Source organism: Acyrthosiphon pisum, chromosome A3, assembly GCF_005508785.2.
Source record: "Acyrthosiphon pisum isolate AL4f chromosome A3, pea_aphid_22Mar2018_4r6ur, whole genome shotgun sequence".
Lineage (NCBI taxonomy): Eukaryota > Metazoa > Arthropoda > Insecta > Hemiptera > Aphididae > Acyrthosiphon > Acyrthosiphon pisum.
The window spans coordinates 18,136,725-18,157,814 of record NC_042496.1 but is presented as its reverse complement, the minus strand read 5'-3'; the positions used below and the strand labels follow the sequence as shown (position 1 = coordinate 18,157,814).

Below are 21,090 nucleotides of genomic sequence, written 5' to 3'. Positions count from 1 at the left end.
ATAATTATATGTAGTTCAAAATACAGATCAATGTAGAGGTAATTATCGTTTTATAACATTTGTTTCTATATTTCTATATTATATTGTGCGTAGAGGTAAACTTTAATCAAATTTTTTGTTCGTGTACATTTGGCTGATTAGTAGATAATATAATATTATGGAAACGAGAGTATATAATTGTAATTACCTACAGCCTATATTAATAAAATAAAATATGTTCTCATATCCAAGACAGAAAAAAACCCCTAGCTAATTATACTCAGAGACATCAACGCAAATATACCTTTACCTATACGTAAATTTAAAATGAAATATTTCTGCCGACATTCGTTCGGATATACCAAGTGTACCTATTTACAGGTAATATTAAAAGATTATGAACATTATATTGTTATTATTAATTCAATCCAATATTTCAACGATAATCATTTTCGACATACATAGGTATTACATTAAACGGGCTCTCGTGAGCCGAATCCTTCTATACATAGACGCGTTAATAGTACCTAATAATATCATCATATTAAATTATCATTTTATCCGCCTGGCGTCTAATGAACAGCTGATATAAATAGAGGTACTTACGGCAGAGTAGAAAGGCGGTTGGTCAGAGCCGAGGGCCGGAAAGTAGGCGGCCATGCCCTCGGGGTACGGTGCGGTGTACATGGACAGGGCCGGTACGCCCGAGGCGGCCAGCCGCTGGTAGCTGAGCAGGTCGTACTGGCACGAGCACACCGTCTGCCCGGTGATGGGGTCGGTGAATATGGGCCGGCCGGTGTCGCAGCACCGGGGAGGTGCGGCGGCCGCGGCCGCGGCGGTGGACGTGCTGACCGTGGCTACGGCCGTGGTGGGACTGCCGCCGACGGACGACGGTGCCGTGGACGACGGCGGTAGGGCCGCCGACGCTGTGGTTGATCCGCCGACGGTGGACCTTGACTGGTGCGGTGGCGGCGGAGACGAGTTGTGGCCGGCTGCGGTCGAGGACGGCGGTTGCGGCGAGACGGAAGTGTGTCGCCGGGCCGCGGTGAGCGATAGCTGTAAGGGCGGCGGGCTCGAAGACGACGACGAAGACGTGTGCGGCGGCTGCGGTAACGGCTGCACTAACGATGTGGTCTGCAAACGAAAAATGTATTATTGGTATATTATGACGTTGACAATATTATATTATAGGTGGGTACAGCCATATACTGTATTATCAAGTTGTGACCTGGGTTGTAACCTGGGTTGTAACCTTATTAACACCTTGTTACATTATATTCTGGGTACACGTATAACCTTCGAGTCACAGACAGAGTAGAGCGAAACCTCAGTGGATGTACAATGATATTATATTGAAGTATTTAAGAAAGTATTTAAGTACCTATATATCTACACATTATTTGCCGTGAAAATTGACTTAATAGCGATATATTATGATAACGGTAATGTTGATAACAGGACGGGCTGCAGTATAATATATAATATGTTGTGTATACCTGCAGCAGAAAAATATATTATACAATTGACGTACATATATATGTGTCGACGACGACAGACCAGAGTCAACGAGCCGTGTGATTCGTGCCGTTAAAAACCGTGTCATATGTAACATGATTGTTATTATATATGTTATTATATTGTTAGGTTTTTCGACAGTTGTCGTCTGCAGCGGCCGGCGACGAGCGGTGTCACACGGATGATCGGATTTTGACGAGAGTCACACACACGCACTTATAATAATAATATATGTTTCGTACAATAACAATAATATAATAATAAAACGGCTGCAGCGAGCGTGCAGGAGGACGTGATTTTTGACGGAACAATAATATTATATTATATTTTAAGCGAAATCCGTGTGATATGATATTACACGACGGATTGAACGGACGAAAATCGTATAATATGTATAGATGACACAGAGCAGGCACACGGTATATAGACGTATATAATACATATTATACGAGTGCCGAGCCGACCAAAGGTATGTACTACAGCAGTCGTTGTATAATAAGTTGCAGTTGGGTTTAATGGTATAACGGTATAACCGTGTCCAATATATAGGTATATATATATATCGACGATGGTTTTATATGGGCGCTCTCTCAAAATAGGGATGTGGTGTACAACACCACGTCTACATACGTTCACATCATCGTAGGTACCAATCTATATAATATTATAGTATAGGTATATACCTGGATTCCGCCCGACCGAACGATTTCCTCGCGATTCGCGTCCCTGCCCCCATGTCTGTACATTGTATACATATTATACTTTTGCGGTAGTGAGCGACGGATTTACACCTGTACCTATATGGTAATAGCCGCGTGTACATATATATTGTCGGTACCGTATACGGAAACAGGATACGGCAATCGATATATTCATAGGATCTGTGGAAAACTATTTTTTACCGAATCCGCGCATCGTAAAACCACGATCGGATAGGTTTTTGGGAACGGTATTTGTATTATAATACGTATTTTACCTAACTATAATATATATCTATATACACCTATAACATATATAATATCTATACCTATAAGGTGACTTGTTCGAAAATTCCCGTTACAAAGACTTCAAGAGATTTCCTATGGGAATATAGTGTGTTTCAGAGACCCCCGGTTTAATAAATTGTTGTAACACGAACCGTTCGCGGTCTTCACCACGGAATAAACGTGCGTTTTTGTACGGATATATGGTCCGGGTTGGTGCGAAGAAAAGCGAGTATTTATTTTCCAATCACTGAGTATAAGGTAGGTACCATGTGCACAAAATCTCTGGAAAAACGGAAATTCGTAGTGAAAACTGATGTCCCCAGACGTTTGGGTATATTCTGATATTTAAAAATATATACATACGTTTTATTATTGGTTACCGCGTGTCATCAAATATTACTGCAGAGTCGCTCAGACGCACACCTCTATAAATTCTATACCATTATTTTATATAATATAATATACGAAAGTAGAACGAATGGCGGCAACCATTTTACGCTCCTCCTACCCAATTGCATATTGTACGCGATGAGCCCGCATGTATTAAACATATTATTGTAACATATTGAATTACGACTTTGAACACAATACATACATTCCGTTTATTTAAGTCTTCCATTTTATAATTAAATCCCGACATTATATTGTTATATCTTTATCATAATATTACGTAATAAACTAATACTACGTTAATGACGCGTGCCCGAATTTATAGTTTCATGATATCTAATGATTATATTAGGTGTAATATTATATTGTAAAATTTTGCGTAGACAAAAACTATAGGTTTTAACATACCCTCAAATTTCTCAAATTTCCTATTACGATAATACAATTAAAATTAATGTATTTATGGTGTATCGTATAGCAAACCACTATAAATAATACTATGCTTTAAATTATCCATTATTTATTTTCACGATGTTTAATATATTTTGTCATGATAAGTATAGATATAGGTATTGTGTAAATGCTTCTATAAGTTCTAATTTGAAATAATTATCAGATAAATATTAAACAGTCTATAGTTATATAAAAAATATAGTTCCTATTATTACTGTCTCGCCAAGTTTATAAAAAGTTACTGTATGCGGAAGTATTATCATAATGAAGGGATATTATTTGTTAATTTGCCATTCCAAAAGAAGATGTAGATATACCAATACTTATAGTCATTTTAAATCATATTATATGTCTATGTGTTTGTATATACCTAACATATTAAACTATGGTAACATTTCAATTAAAATTACAAGCTGTTTATAATGTGTACAACACGAAAATGTATAAAGTTCTGATTAATTACAGGTATAATACATACATTATATTTAGAGAATAGAGCCGTATTATGATCGTATAGGTATTAATCAATATATACGGATATCTATAGTGAGAATATTATATATATGGGTACTCGAACACTGAAATTTTTTTTTGAATATATATAAATATAAATGTTTTTTATAGAAGGTATCTTATTATAGATACCTATAATAATAAATATTCGAATAAATGTAAGAGAGCTGAAAACATGTCAAGTTTATAATGTATTTTAAATATTATTTCGGTATGTACCTACACTCATAATACGGTTTAATAAAATTAACAATATTATATAAATAAATACCAAAACGAATATCTCGTATACTTCCCCGTTTATATATTATGTAAATATTATATATATATATAATAATATAGTATATATATTATATATATAGACATTTAAATAATACGTGCATTTTACCTATTCAAATAACATAATATGATCTTTATACCATCCTATAATAATAGGATATATATGGTCGCATGTGCGTGCGTATATGTGCCTACGATGACATATTTCGTTTAAATTTATCTGGCCGTTTCAACGTTTTACCCGATGGGTAAATAAATAAATATTTCACTTGGCTGAGTATATAGAACTTCACACGGCTATAAGTCGGATATTAGATTTCGCGCGGTGCAAACACCGTTCGCGCCGGTTTTCGCCCACGCGATAATCCGTTTGCGTGTCGAAAACAAATAAATATACATGTATACATGCTATACACATACACACATATATATATATATATTATAATCTACACTTTTCTCGAAAGAGGGGTCGTATACAGTAATGCAAAGGCGATAACTCAAGAAAAATCACATAAAAATAATACATATATGGTTATATATTATATTATAATATAACACGAGAGTGGGGTGCGAAAGAGGGTATTATATAGGAATCAATTTTTTCGCAAGTACCCACTTATATATTATATACATATAATATATTCATGTGTTTTGATTGAATTTCAGAAAACAATATATAGCCTATATACACATGCATATACACAGCGCACTGCAGTATGACTTGGTGTTTTTATAATAATATATATAGTCGTTCGTTCTGGCCCATAGACTTCCGAGGCAAATTGTAAACGTGTTTCCATAATTTTTACTCGGTAACACACGACATATTATGAAAGATTATATTAAGCAAACATAGTTTTATTACCTATGTATATACTATGTATACACATTAGTATAATAGTACTGCAACATATAAAGCGGACACTGCAAGCGAGTTTTCTGCCAGCACGCGATATAACGATCGTCGTGTGTATATATTGGTTTATATTGAAATTTTGGTTTTGACCATAACGTTGGGCTGAAAACGAAATACCGCACGAACAGAACTTTCGGAACTATATAATTTGTATAATGTATATTATTTAGGTATAGCGGTATATTATACCTATGCATTTAGAGCATGTTTTTAAGCGTGACGATTATAAATTATAATAGTATAATTATTTAAACCAGGCGGCGATTTTGTGCACGCGCGGGAGAGAGTGAAGAAGCAAAAAAAAAGCGAAAATAATAACAATAACTATGCCTATATAATATGACCTGTTTTGTCCTAATTAGAACTACCGCACAGGTTATTAATAATTAATAAGGTGACTCTTAGTCAGGTATACCTATAATATATGCATACCTATAATTATTATTCATGTATAGGTACCTACATCAAGCGAGTGATAAAAAGGGGCCCCCCAAACACGGATACCAATTGTCGGTGTGTAAGGTATAAACCATCTAAATAAATATAACAACTTGTACCTTCTTGTGCGTTAAAATCGCGGTATACATTATACTAAAGCAAAATCATGTGTACTCGGTACATATAGATATATGTATTATCGTATACTAAATATACCTATATAGTATATACCTTTTACATATAAAACGCTAGTGTATTTATTTAAACTACTATGAGTATATTTATATACGCGGGCGTTAATACTGTGTACCTACCGATATATATTTTTTGTAAGACGGCGGCAACAACATATGAAAACCCAAGCGTGGGTGCCAAAATATATCGTTATAAAAGTATTATAAGTACGTCACTATAGGACATCATTGCGTACATACTTACAGGTATTATAGTAATATATTATAATATGATGTTGTTTTTTTTTTTTTTGATTTCGATTGTTTTAGATTTTTTTGTTCGTCGAGACGGCATAAATGACGCTGCACAATAGAATGAAATACAAATTACAAACTATTGAATCAATAAACGTGATATTGTTTTCGGCCCTCGATTGTCTATAGGTCAGTAGGACCGCCGTCGCCACATTATACCATTTAGTATTCAACGTGTAATTTGTTTTTCAGCCACCGTACGACACACACACACATACATACAATTACCGCGTTTGTATACGATTATATTAGGCATATATTATCCAGTCGCGGTCGAACAATAATTATTATTTATTATTATGTACATGTATAATATACATAAGTAAACACGTGATTAATGTTTATAATAAATAGATACCGTTTATAGGTATATGTGTTATATCGTAGGTACTTATATCTATATATATATATATTATTATATATTAGGTATACCTAACTCTATACTCTATAGTATACACAATGGGCTCAACACACATTTGTTATATATACCTAATATGTGCACTGTGCAGTGATATACACAATAGTACACACTATAATATCATATTATGAAGAAGAAGATGGCGCGTGCTTAATATTATTATACCTTTATACGGGTACAATAAACGCCGCCGACCGTATAATATTATTATCATATAATAGGTACAGTATAATTTTTCTGGCCGTGAAGAATATTATAACGTGCCATGTAAAATATAGGTTAGTTTAATTATTATCTTCGGTCGGATTAAAATTTAAAAAAAATTACTACCAATTTTCGACCGTGCGTACGGGCCGCCGCAGCCGTTTTATCATATATTGTGTCCCGCGGTATACAGTATTATAAAGTGATGCGATCGAGATCGACGCGTGGAACAAAATCAATAAAAATCAAAACGATTAAGTACCTACCTATACACATTATTATGAAATATTTATCATATTATTTTTTACTTACGGGAACTCTGCTGTAGACGAGGAACATCGTGCGCGTATAATTTACAATTATTGTTAATGCTGCGCGTAGGTATATAATAATTTGCAACGTTGGAAATTTTATAATATTATAATGGGTAACGACGATTGTATTTTTATGATTTAAAATGCGAAATAGTGTATCTACATAGTGTTACCTTAAATCACATAATTATTGTACTGCAGCACTCGGCGGGCACACGCGAACATCGGACACGAACAACGGACGCGCGTCAAATGAAGCTTGTGATGGGTACCTATACACTGAATAATACCTCTCAATAATAATTGTTATTATATTATTATTGTTGCCGGGGTGGGCGACCGGAGCGCCGCCGTATAGATCAGCCGCGGCGGCTTTTCCCGAGATAACCAAAATCGCGAGTATTATTAAATCGTAGATATATATATATAGGTATACATACAATACAGTGTATATGTACCGCAGATATACGCGATGGCTGGCATCACCACCACAGAAATGTCGGAAAAATAAGACATTACAACGATGCTACAATATAATATGTGTATAGGTAATACTTTAATAGGTATACTAGGTAGTAGGTATGCACTAGATTATGATTAGAATTTTATCGGTTTTCGTGTTGATATAAACACGCTTATAAATGTATATCTCTATATATAGGTACGCTTATAGAGGGTATACCGCCGCAATATACCTTTACGCACACGCGAGGTAGATAGGTACCTACATTTATTTACAGTTATTCGTATAGGTACCTATACGATATCTTTGCGTTAATATTTGTAGCCTTAAAGATTCTAATTATTATAGGATTACTGAAAAAATATGTACGGGGAAATTGCTGCAGTTTTCGTGATAGTCATAAATCATAATTTAAGAGAATAATATAGCCAAGTAATAACATAGGTAAATATACTATTTATTAAAATATTATACTTATAATATATTTGCTTATCGATTGCGATAACCGCTAAAAAAGTGCGTGCAAAGTAGATCTTTAAACAGATATAACGAAAAAATTGTAAAACATTCCAGCAATTTTGAAACCTACATGAAACCTATAAATTCTCTTATACCCCGTTCCAAAAGAGAAGACATCAGGCGGCCACGGGCAAAACCGGTTTTGATGCGTAAATCTAATGTTTTCCCTCATGGAACAGCGTATGGTATAATAAATTGAGTATATTATAATAAGTATAAGGCACAATACTTAATGTTTACAATAATAATTGTGTAGATACTACAAGAAATAATAATAATTATAATATAATGTCGGTATTTTTTTCGTGGTTTTAGAATATGCTTTTAAAAGTGTTGATTTACGCTTGTTTCAATAAATACTTACTATAGGTATTCAAATTAGATAACGTCTTACGATACTATATATAAACACGTAATATTATAGTTATTCATATAATCTGAACAAATTCGGAGATAGTGATTTTCTTTCGCGGAAAGGTATTATGACCGAAATGTACTTATTAAAAAAATTCTAATTATACATCCCACTTCAAAACATGTATTGTTACCAAGTTCTATGAAACCTAAATCGTGTGTAACAAGTGTTTTCTAGTAGGTATACTTTATAGGTTCCCAATAATGAGACTATATTTAGTATTTACCCTACCTCTATCTTACTATTATTGCATAGAAATGTATTATAATATACAATAGGGTTTTAATATTTGTATAAATATGAGCGATTATCATAAAATGCATGTCCAAAATTACTAAGAAAATTATTAGCAGCTAGTGGTTATTAAAAGTGTGCTAAAGTTAAGTTATGCAAATTAATTCTATCAGGTACATATTAATTTATGTAATGTTCACACATAACAAAGTAGCATAAATAAAAGAAACGTCAAAATTACAATGAAATAAGTGCAAGTATAATATACCTAAATATAGGTAGATGTGCTAATAGTTTCAAAATAATTATCGTTCCGAATAATGAGTAAAATAACTTTTATAGTTTACGATTTTTTTTATTTTCAATTGATCATTTACATGTAACACCGCTTTATTTCGAATAATGATTAATACCTATAAGTACAGCAAAATACTCCTATTTTGGTAAAAAAAAATAGGTACTAAGGTAAAGTTACAACTATAAACAGCTGGTCGAGAAGTGATTCAAATAGATTATGCAAGGTTTGTAGATATTCTTATATAAAGTTAAAAAATATATATAATATATACCAATAACAGCTGCTTGTCTATGCTTGAAAATAAAATTAGAAAAATTCTATAATTTTATATATTTACATATTTAACCAGAATAAGATAATACCAAAAAGGTATATATAGTTACGTATTGGTATACAATTGTAATTTGTATACGAATTAAAAAGATTTTTTTTCAAAAAATATAGGATGAATTTTGAAGACATAATAATATTATGTTAGGTAATCTATTACTGCAAGTAGAATTGGAATAATTGAGCTACTAAATCGTTTTTCGACAAATTTAAATTGGATTTCACAGTACCTAATAGAATTGTAATTTATAAGATAATAATTATTCCTGCGACTCGCTGAGACTCTCGTCAACAATTCGACGGCAGGGTTCAAAGAAAATGATTACTATTATTGCGAAACGAAGAAACACGAGAACTCTATATAGATATTATAGCTTGTGTGGGTAAAACCTAAATCTCCTAACCACCTACTTGACTCGTATACCTATATAATATATCATAACCATACCACATCGCCAAGTACTATATTAATCATCTCCTTACCTGGTGTCCGATATTTTTGGCGAGTTGTTGTGAAAACTGAGAAGTCATGGTACGCGGGAGACCCGCGGTTTCGAGACGTTTTCGCGGGACGCGCGCGCTACGAGACCACTACGACAACAACGGCCGGCGTCGCCGCGGTGCAGTCGTCGGCGGCGGCGGTGCGGGTTGCGGCGGTGGTTGCGGTCCTCGCGCAGCGATTCATTGGCCGCACGCCTATGCGGTCGAAGTGGACGACGATTCGAAAACGAAATTGAAAAACCAAATACGACGCGAAAAAAAACCAAAAAAACCCGTGGTCTGACGGCACAAGATTCAAAAAAAAAAAAAACTCGAACACACCTAACGGATATACCTTGTTTACGATACTATATATTTGTTATTATTATTAATGACGACAATTATTATAATATCATTACCAGCGTACACGGCGGACGGTAATGTATAAATATCGTAATGGCAATAATATTATAATATCGGTACGGTGTAATATTATTGTGCAGGTATTACGAGGTAGCAGCGCGTCCGTGTTCGACACGGGTCGGTTATGCGGGACAGACTGCTGCGCGGTGGCGGCTACGGCTACGGCAGCGACGACGACGACGACGACGTGTACGCGGTAGCGACTTGTCCGCGGCGCGGCGTACTATAATGAGCGACGTGCTGCGCTGCGAGTACGGCCGACTACACGCGCACACACGCGCGCACGCACAAGATCCGGCCACGTACGGCGCGCACACAGACACACACTCGCTGTAGATGCGCGCGCGCCTAGTGGTCGCGATTCTTCCGTCGGTGGGGTGCGGTACGGGGCGGCGGTGTCGGTGGACGAACGAACGGGTCGCGGCGGAGGCTGCCGTGGGAGCGGTGGCGGGGACTGCGTCAGACGGCGGCGGCGGCGGTAGGGGAACGCGCGAACACGCACACACACACACACACACACACAGGCGCGCACGCACACACACAAGCGCGGGCATACGCACGCACACACACACACGAGCGCGCGCGCGCGGGGCACCGCCTCGACGGATAGCGCCTCCTACGCACGCCCAACCCGCCAACCGTTCCCCGCGACACGACCATGTTTACCACCACCCCGCCAACCAACGGTTATCGCGCGCGCGGCCAGCCGTCGATCTTTTTTACCGCACACCCTGCAGTCGGCCGCCGGACGAGACGTGTTTTCCCTCGACACGCGTATAGGTACCTATATTATAATATTGTTAGGCACTGCACTATACCTACTATTCTAATATTATATAATTATTGCCATCGCGGTTGTACCTTATAGGTATATTATAATATTTTATATTTCAGTTACGGCGTGCAAGAAGTCGCAGTTATACGGAGAAACGAAAAAGATCCGTTCGTAAATCGTATAGCACGTTAATATGCTTCAGCAGGGTGGCAGGGCGGCCGCTGCCCGCCGCGTGTTTTCTATCGTAAAGCTGACGCGGAAAAACGAGTAGGTATAAACACTGCTGCAGTGGCCCTGCACTCTGCGTGCATATAATACAGACACCTCGTTAGAACCCTTTCTTATATCGTAATATATGCTGTTAAGTCAGTGACCACCCTAATCCGACGGACTTAAATATTACAAGCCTTTCCCCCATGTATATATTATAAAACCCATCGTCCCTATCATATATATGCACACATTTTATAACTAATAGATGGAACTATAATTATAATATTATATATTATATGCACTCCTACACTGTTACAGCAGTGTGGATTTTAATTACTATCCGTGTTTTGGTTTTTTAACGGCTGTATAATCTTACATTATAATGTAATATATAGGTATATTATATCATAGAATGTATCTATTATACCTATATCGGCTATATCTACACCCATGCCTATATATAGGTAATTACCAATTATAATTATATTGTATAAGTATATAAAGTACCTATATTATATATATTCAAAAGTTGTCTCCCTATATATATATAGAGTCGTACAGATAATTTGAGGTCTATTATATACCACTAAGACTACATTATACCTATAGTCTACGTTATTATAGTTCTACGCGAGACCCACTATATATATAATACATTTTATTATTGTTACACACAAATTGGAAAATTTTGCTGTAATAGGTAACCCATAAGTACCTACACGATAATATTGTGGTCTTCAGAAAGTAGTAAGGGTGCAGTGTGCGGGTTAAGCTTCACGTCTTATCCACGCCTGTATATTATATATATGTTATACAAATAGGTACACTGAATTATAGGTACCTATATTAACTATATACCACCTATATAATAATTTTTTTCCTGACATTACGCTCCATTTACCTATATATCTAACCGTTGTCCATATTAAAAATAAATAATATTATATAGTACTGCGTATTACTATACCTATAACTAATTTATATGCCTAATATACGTGGAACCAAGTCATAACGCAGATAACAATTTAAAAGCGTATACTTATATATGTTGTTATAGATGAATCGTCATTTGTATAAGAATGACTGACGTTTGATTTAGATATACCGTTACCTACTTACCTATATAATATTATATAATATATATTATATGACCACGGCCCTATATATTCACATTGGCTATCACGTATAAATGGATTGTTTAATAATTATATTATATACCTGCAATAATACATATAAAGTACAATGCTGAATGATGCATTATTATCATCTAAACCACACCGCCACACTGACTGCATAAACGTGATTATTTATGTTTTTATTTTATTCGAATACGCACATGCGTAATTTATTATTGTAAATTTAGCGGCCGATTAAACGCGAAACGGGTCGGCCGAAATAAATCGTTGACATTCATTTTGTTAAAACTATTATAACCATTATATTTTATACACATATATGTATGATTTACCGTTCGTGCTCTTCAACCGCCATGATGGTGAATTCATAATATAATATGTACACTATACATAGGTGTATACTATAATATAATACATACATACATACATACATACATACATATATATATAAATATAATAAAATGGCCTTTTAAATTTCGATTGTCGCGTCGCGGCGTAAACCCAATGACGTGTGTCACGTAGATGCGGGCTCGGCGGCAACTGATGAACAGCGGGTGAATGGAAAACGGGAGGAAATCGACTGGTTTCAAAACATATATATATTTAGGTATATAAACGGTATAATGGATACGCCGAAACCGCACTAATTTGTCCATTACTCGCGGGGCGTATAGGTCGTTTTATAATCACACACTCACACGCACCATACGCGAGTATAATAATATTATATATTATGCGTGTGATGTATATATTAATATATTATATTATACCACTCGCGTTTAAAACCACATAAATAACAAACGCGATATTCTTTATATTTAATAATATTAAATAGGCAAGTACAGATATACATAATATATTGAGAGCGATTGAGAGGAGAATCAAAAACTCTGCGGGCGGTCGAACCGATCGCGACTACAATATATAATATACAAAACAATATTTTTTCTATGACGCAAACAATAATAGTATGATAATATTATTATATATTTATTATCATTACTACTATAGTATTATATACGCATAATAGGCGGTGCAGATATATGGCAACGGTTATAACGCATCTTCGATTGTACCTAATGGCTAATATATATATATATATATTATATTATGTGTGTACATAAAAACCGTCCCGCCACCGTACTTGCACGCGTCGAATGATAAAAAAAACTATTCTCTTTTGTATATGTGTGTGTATACACTACGCTGATATACGCTAACTTCGATTTACATTTTCGAATTTGTCTCGACTAACGCGCGCACACACACACACGTGTACGCTATATATATACACTTTTGTTCGCTATTCGTCGTCGTTCCGTGTCCCGCGGTCGTGTGCACACGATGCTTATCGTTATATAGTATACACACACACAAACACATTATATTATATATAGTTGTCACCTCTCCTTTACTACTAACCCACACACACTAACACACACCACTGATACACTGATCCATGGTGGAGGGGTGGTGATGGGACGGAGAGAAGAGGCCGCGCCCATTCCCAATCGCGTTACCCGCCTTTAATACTCCACCCGGCCACACCGTCACCCTTCACACGCTCACACACACTCACGCATTGATGCACGCACACACCGCAGACATCATTGTTATAGCGTCTATTCTTGTTATACAGGGTGGTTCTTTAATCACGAGCAGTCATTCAATCGGTATCTAGGCATATATATATATGTACGCGTGGTTCTGAAAATATAGTAGGTATAACGTATATTATGTATATTTATAACGCGAAATAATATATGAGATTGAAAGCTTAGTTGTTGTTAAAAATAGAAAATACTTGAGCAATATAATAATGATAAAAAATAGTAATAGATATATTTAAAAAAGAAATATATTTATTCTAATGAGTTATGACGAATCCGAAAAGTATTTCCAAATACACAAAAGGGTTATTTATAATGAGAAAATGAGTGCAGTTTGGTCATAAAAAAAATCACCTAAAATAATAATGTAAAATATAATATAATATTATTTATAGGTAACCTCTGTAGTGTTCGGAAGTCTCTCTATAATAATATACCTTTGAAGAAGTGCGCTAGTATTACTATATGTCTGTATGTATACCTATATAGCCTATATATAAGAATAAGAAAAAATGTTGATACAATCATCATTGCTTTAATGAAAAATAATGTGTGGCGCTCTATATCATATGATATGCAATATTGTTTTTGATGAATATTATTTATTTCAGAATAAGATAAGAAAGAAATATTTTATTAAAAAAGTTCTATAGGGAAACTATAAACAGTAGTAGAAAGTATCGAATTGCGTGATATTTTTAATGAAAAATTATACGTATATAGTGTTAGTGTGTGTTTCTATACTAAATTTCTAAATATATACTCTTACTAAATACCTGCAAAATAAATAGTAGCAGCTGGATATACCTACGTCATTACTAGTGACGCTTCAAACAAATATTAGTGGCCTATAAATTATAATAGAAATTGCGAGCTAATTGATAATTCCATATAATATACCTAAATATTATATTATAATCACTGTAGGTACCTATTATATACCTATATCTTTTATATACAATTATATAATATTACATTTATAAATATATATATAGATTATAAGTATATATTACGTGATTTTAAACGCGATATCAGCCGAGTGGCTGTTTCAACGCTTGCGCAGAAGGCTATTATTATTATATCATTTTATTTTTCTCGGAATTAATTTTTTGACATTTTCAAAACATTATTATCATATTATGCTACCTATAACCTATATGGGTAACTACTGCACCATACGTATTTATTATTATGTGTACCTACCATCTATATTTGCCTATACCTACTTATATATTGACACATATTGCGAAATCATTTTATTTTATTATTATTATTACATTTCAATAGGTATACAGCTGTGAGTCCGTGAGATGACGAGGGTGACAATTATTATAATATAATATAATATGACATTATGCACAGTGTTTGAAAACGCCGTGTGAGCGGTGCGCACGCGTGACGAACGTGCGGCAAACGACTATGTATATAATACATGTGCGCATGTGTGTGTGACGGCGGCGGCGGCGGCGGCGAAGTGACGCGAGCGTTTGAAACAAGTGTCGCGCGCGAACAACTGAGCTCCCGGGACACGACGAAATCCATTAGCGACATTGTAAACAAAAGAGGGCTACTGTCGCGGCGGGCGGGCGGGCGGGCGGGCGATGCAATTGTTGCAAAACAACAAGCGGCTGCAGACTATATATATATATGTATATACATATATACATAAGTAGGTATAAGGTATGTGCATGTATAGACTATGTACATACATATATATACAGAGTGCACGAGAAACACATGCCTTCCCCTCGATTATTCCTCTACCACCCCTCGTCCGGACCTATATATATATATATATATATATATATATATATGTATAAGCCCGCGGGCCCCTATATATAGGTGCCTACTCTGCAGTAGGTATATATATAGCTCTTTGTTCGGGCGGCGATTTCATTGCACTTGTACTTCCCTATATATATATATAATATTATATACTTAAGGTATATAATGCATAAGGCGCAAGAAATCAGTGGCAGCCTTTGAAACGATGTCGAAGATTGTATATATAGTATACCTTATGTTATAATATAATAATGTAATAATAATAATAATGGGAGAGAGACGCGAAAAGTGCGTGTGCCATGCAATATATATATAAACTGGTATATAGGTATAGATAATAGAGGGTACACGCTGTGGCTATACTATGCAGCTGGGAGAATAATAATATATAGTTTCGATGGTCGTAAGAACTTTGTATATATATTAGTTAGGTAGGTATATTATATTACGCGTATCGTATAAGCACTTGCACTACAAAAGCTTATTGTTTCGCTGGTGCTAATTTCTCGCATACAGTATATTATGTATATACTTATATAATATGCACGTAAATATAACAGTACCTTTGTACTTCGTTCGCGACGCATACGATGGCAAACTATACATATACGCATAAATCCTTAATTTATGCGATTTCGTCTTTAGACTCGCAATAATATTATTACGAGGTACCTATATAGACAGACACCCATTATATATATACCTACTAATAACGCACTTCTAAACATTATATATGTATACACTATACATAGGTACCTAACATATACTATGTAAGTACATTCTTATTTCATATCACATATACATAATATACATACATACTATTTCACATATTAAGTACAGCAATATTGTTTCTGTACATATACACGATGATTATTGACTTATATAAGTATTATTTTATATATATATATATATTAATATATTATGCACTATAAGCTTGAGAATATGTTTCGATAACGGCTGCAAATGCATACAGTATGCATTATATACCTACCTACCTTTAGCGACTAGACAATTTGTAAGCATAATACAGTATTTATTTAAAGTATATAAGGTACCTGAGGTACATTGTACTACTTTAACATAATTTTTCTTTAATAATCGTCGTGTGCGTACAAAATATATCATATAATACATTTTTTGTACAATAAACTACATAGGTACGTACCTATACCAACATTGATTTAATATACTATATGTCTATATACTATATAGTATAGTATAGTATATAAACGGCAAGTATTATATATTTAGCTATATGCATGTATGCTATCATATATTATACATTCTAATAATAATAATAATGGTAGTAATACAACTTTTGTATATTTTATATATAATATGCCAAGTAAAACTTTATACGTGTGATTAAACACTACTGTCACCACTGTAATAAATATATATATATATATTTTATAGAGGGAGAGAGAGAGAGAGAGATAGAGATATGTATAATATTATTAATCTCTAACATATTATAATATTCTACTGCACGTTTAACGCCTTGTAGGTACTTATACCAGATTTAAAAAAATATATTAAATAAAATATTAATTTATCTATGTATAATATAAAAAACTTCGTATAAAAAGTTAAGTTGTTAAGATAATAATAATACGTAATGATATAAAGTACTCATTAGAAATACCCGAGCATCTTACTAAAGTACACGTACAAGTCTGTACATTGCCCGTCGAATTGTGTTACATTTATTAAAAAAAAAATAAAACGAAACTATTGTAAAAATGTTACCTTTAGATAATATAGGCACATTAAATCAATACTGTTTATGAACGAAGTGCAGGACGGGACCAAAACAATAGTCCGTTACATAGAGCTCCTATAGAGGTGACAGTTAACGGAAGTTTTACTGTATTATATTATGCACTATATTTTAATTTTGTTTATTTTTCTTAATATAGTTAATATACTGTATAATAACGAGCTGATTATCACGTAATGATATATAATATACTAATGATATGTGCGTATGACGTATATAATGTATATATATGTATTATGATAATCATATAAATATAGGTATAGGTATCTATAGCGACTATAGCTTACTCCCATGTATATGATACACATTATATTGTATTATACCTATATATATTCTAACAAATTTGTATAATAGTAGTATAAAATATAAAGTATAACATATAATATTGCTAAATATTCATGGTACACATGTATATAGCTACGTCGCGGGAAGAATTCTCAAAAATAAATTTGACAACACGAAACGTGTTTAAACATATTATGTGCTCTTAAATAACGATGTTACTTTTGCTGAAATATATGTATATGCGTGTGTGTGTGTGTATTGTATACAAAGAGTTATGGGAGCGGATCGTAGGCGATGATGGATGGACCACCCTTGTCGTCGTTGTCGCCCGTAAGTTCGGACTATAGAGTTTAATATTTTCACTGGGAAAAAAAATGAAAAATAACTATTCACGAGCTTTATTCTCCGTCATTTATTATATCAATCAAATAATAATATTTCGTTCGTGTAAAACACCCAATCCCGATAAATTATAGTCACCAATCACCGTGTTTCATTAGGAGATATATATACGCGTTATCGTGTTTATATTATTTAATATTTATAGGTAGGTAGGTATATGTATGAATGCGTGTGTACCTATATATTATATTAGGTATATTTAGGTGTATAATATCTACAAACTGTGTCATTGAACAAGCGCGTATTACATGAAGCGCGCGCACAAATACAATCGCACCGCACATATTTACATAATATGAGCAAACAATATAATACATAGGCGCATATAATATATTATTATATACGCACACAATAACTCAACAGGCTGTTAACTTATAATAATAATAAAACGTTTACAATGTCGTCTACACTAATGGATAGGTGACGAAATGTAAGTAGATTCGTCGTGTACACCTATATATTATGTCACAGCGCGTGAAGTGAAAAAATTAATAGAATTTATCATATAACACTTTAACACGCATATTATATACAGCGTCAAACAACCGTTTATTATACTCTATAATATTAAACAAGTTCTATATATATATAAATAATAAACGATATACGTTGATATAAATTATAAAAAAAATTCTTTAAATAGGTTCATATAGTTGACACGACTATACAGTATACTGTATACAATATAATATAGTTGGCAAACTAAAATCGTATATATATATATATTATACTTTAATACACGTTTGTAATTTATTTTAATAATAGTATTTTAATATCTTTTTCTAGTATGGTTATTTTAAAAATTACATAAAGGAATCTCATTCACATAATTATCAATTAAAACGCGTGTCACCATGTATATTATAATATAAAGGGTGGCCTATGCAGTGTCTTTTCATTTAAATTAGAATATCACATAATGGGCCAACCTGTATCTATATATTCTATTAGGAAAAATCTATGTTTAAAAATAGCTCATACTGCATCTAGGGTGGTACTAGGTATATTATATACTTTTGTATAAATATATTATATATTATGGGTATATTTTTTTATAGATGTTATCGATGGTCAAGAAATAAATTTGAATTAGCACCGGTGTATATATTATTGTTTTTAAACGCGTGTTGTAATGGTTTATATGCGGTTGCTAACAGTTTGTAACAATTATTTTATTTTATTTGTTAAAACAATTTAAAAATATTTAAAAGGGGAAATAATTTATTAGATTATAAAATTTAATCTATATATAATATTGATACAGACAGCTATATTTTACTTAGATTTACGTATACTGCAGGTGCATGTTTATAGGTAGTTATATAAAGTTATTATTACTGCTTGAAGATTATATATTATTATACCTAATATGAGTATCCATATTTATTTTAATCTCAATATTCAATAATAATTATTCATGTAGAATCATTGTACGGAAAACAGCGTGATGTTAATAATATTTATATAGCCATGGATAGGTAGCCGACTACACCTATACATAATTTATGAATGAATCCAATAATCTTTTTATATGGTTAACATATATATTATTACATACCCGGTCACGTGCTACACTACAAATCGTAGACATGAATATTAAATATAAAAACCAAAATCATAATTTATAGGCACCTACATATTATTATAGGAGTTAATGAGCATCACAAATATTATGTCTTCTTCGTAATAGATATTTACATACATGTAAAATGACTTCTTTTTGTTTGAATATAAGAACAAAAGCTCGACATTAATGTTCACGCGGATAAATTGAACATAAATTATTACTTAGGTATACCTATAAGTACTTATAATACTATGTACCTATATTTGAAAAATCGACAAAGCGCGTTTGTGCGAATTTACCTGCTATCGAAATCGTCTGCTAATTATAGTAATACTTATTAAATACACGACGGTGGGGTGAGAAAAACATAAATAGGTACAATTTACTGCGTATACAGGTAATTTACGCTCAAATTTAGTAATTTAATATTAGTATATTTATAAGTATTATCAAAGTAATTCGTGGTGGACGGAAATATTATAATTAATAACATAGGTATATCGTATATTGTAATACACGAATCATTATAATATATTTGACACCAGCTGGCTCCATCGTGAAACGGTTTTACTGTACAACGCAAGTTATCGACACATTACAGTGTAATAATATATGGAAACAACGATAAAAAAAATTATAGACAGCAATATGTCGACGTGTCGATGTTATTACATATTAGTATGTTACATAATATATAATAAAAGTATAAAATATTTATTGTATTGAATATTGATGTAATGTGTACTGCTTACCGGTTTGGCGTTGTCCGCGGCGAACGACCGGGCCCGGAGCACTGCTATTTGCATGGTCGCGGCGCTTATAAGACTGCAGCTTTTAACGGTATCACGGTTAATTTTTACAGCGTCCGAAATGCGTACCGCGGTTACGGTTGCAATTATTGCAATAACATTATAAATTCAGCAGAAACAATAATGGACACGGCGCGGCCAAGACCGCGGTACTGGTGCAGGTCGAGTAGACGAATAAAACGCGGCGGCGGTGGCCTCTGAGTGTCGGCGGCGGTCGTCGTGCAATAATCGTCGTCGTCGTTGCAGGCGTTTCGCGAACATGTTGCCCGCGCGGCGTCCGGTCAGCGTTTGATGATAGCGACTCGCGCGGACTGCGCTTGACTGCACGCGTAGTACAGCGCCGGCGGTCGGCGTATATGCTACCAGTTTTCAGCGCAAAAAAGCTCATCCCGCTAACCCCCCCCCCCCTTCAGCCCTGCGCCCTGCAAAGTCAAAGGTGTATGATATACTGCAACGATAAAAAATCTCTCGTCGAGAAAAACAAAATAATCATTCCATTTAAATAATATGATTATTTCTAAATTTACCTTTTTTTAGATTCTGAACGAAGTGATGAATGTATTGATTTTACAATGATGTGTGTTTTTTTTTTTTTTTTTTTTTTTTTTTTTTTTTGGGGCCGAAGACAACTTTTGGAACAATAAAAATGCTTCCATTTTCAAAAGGTTGTACC

General features: G+C 33.9%; 1 protein-coding gene across 3 annotated transcripts in view; it reads right to left on the bottom strand.

Moving 5' to 3' along the window:
* LOC100169212 (homeobox protein caupolican) overlaps positions 1-20,688 on the bottom strand; it is a 41,732-nt gene extending 21,044 nt beyond the window's left edge. The window contains exons 1-2 of one of the 3 annotated variants that reach the window (XM_008183261.3): positions 20,361-20,688; positions 586-1,113 (exon numbers count right to left, since the gene is read on the bottom strand). In XM_008183261.3, the coding sequence (XP_008181483.1) occupies positions 586-1,113; positions 20,361-20,414 (582 nt within the window). In that variant the 5' untranslated portion in view covers positions 20,415-20,688. Of the gene's footprint in view, positions 1-585; positions 1,114-6,891; positions 7,750-9,635; positions 10,323-20,360 lie in introns of those variants that run through there. The other 2 variants (XM_001952284.5, XM_008183270.3) reach the window with 2 other exon arrangements.
* Between the last annotated feature and the right edge of the window lie 402 nt (positions 20,689-21,090).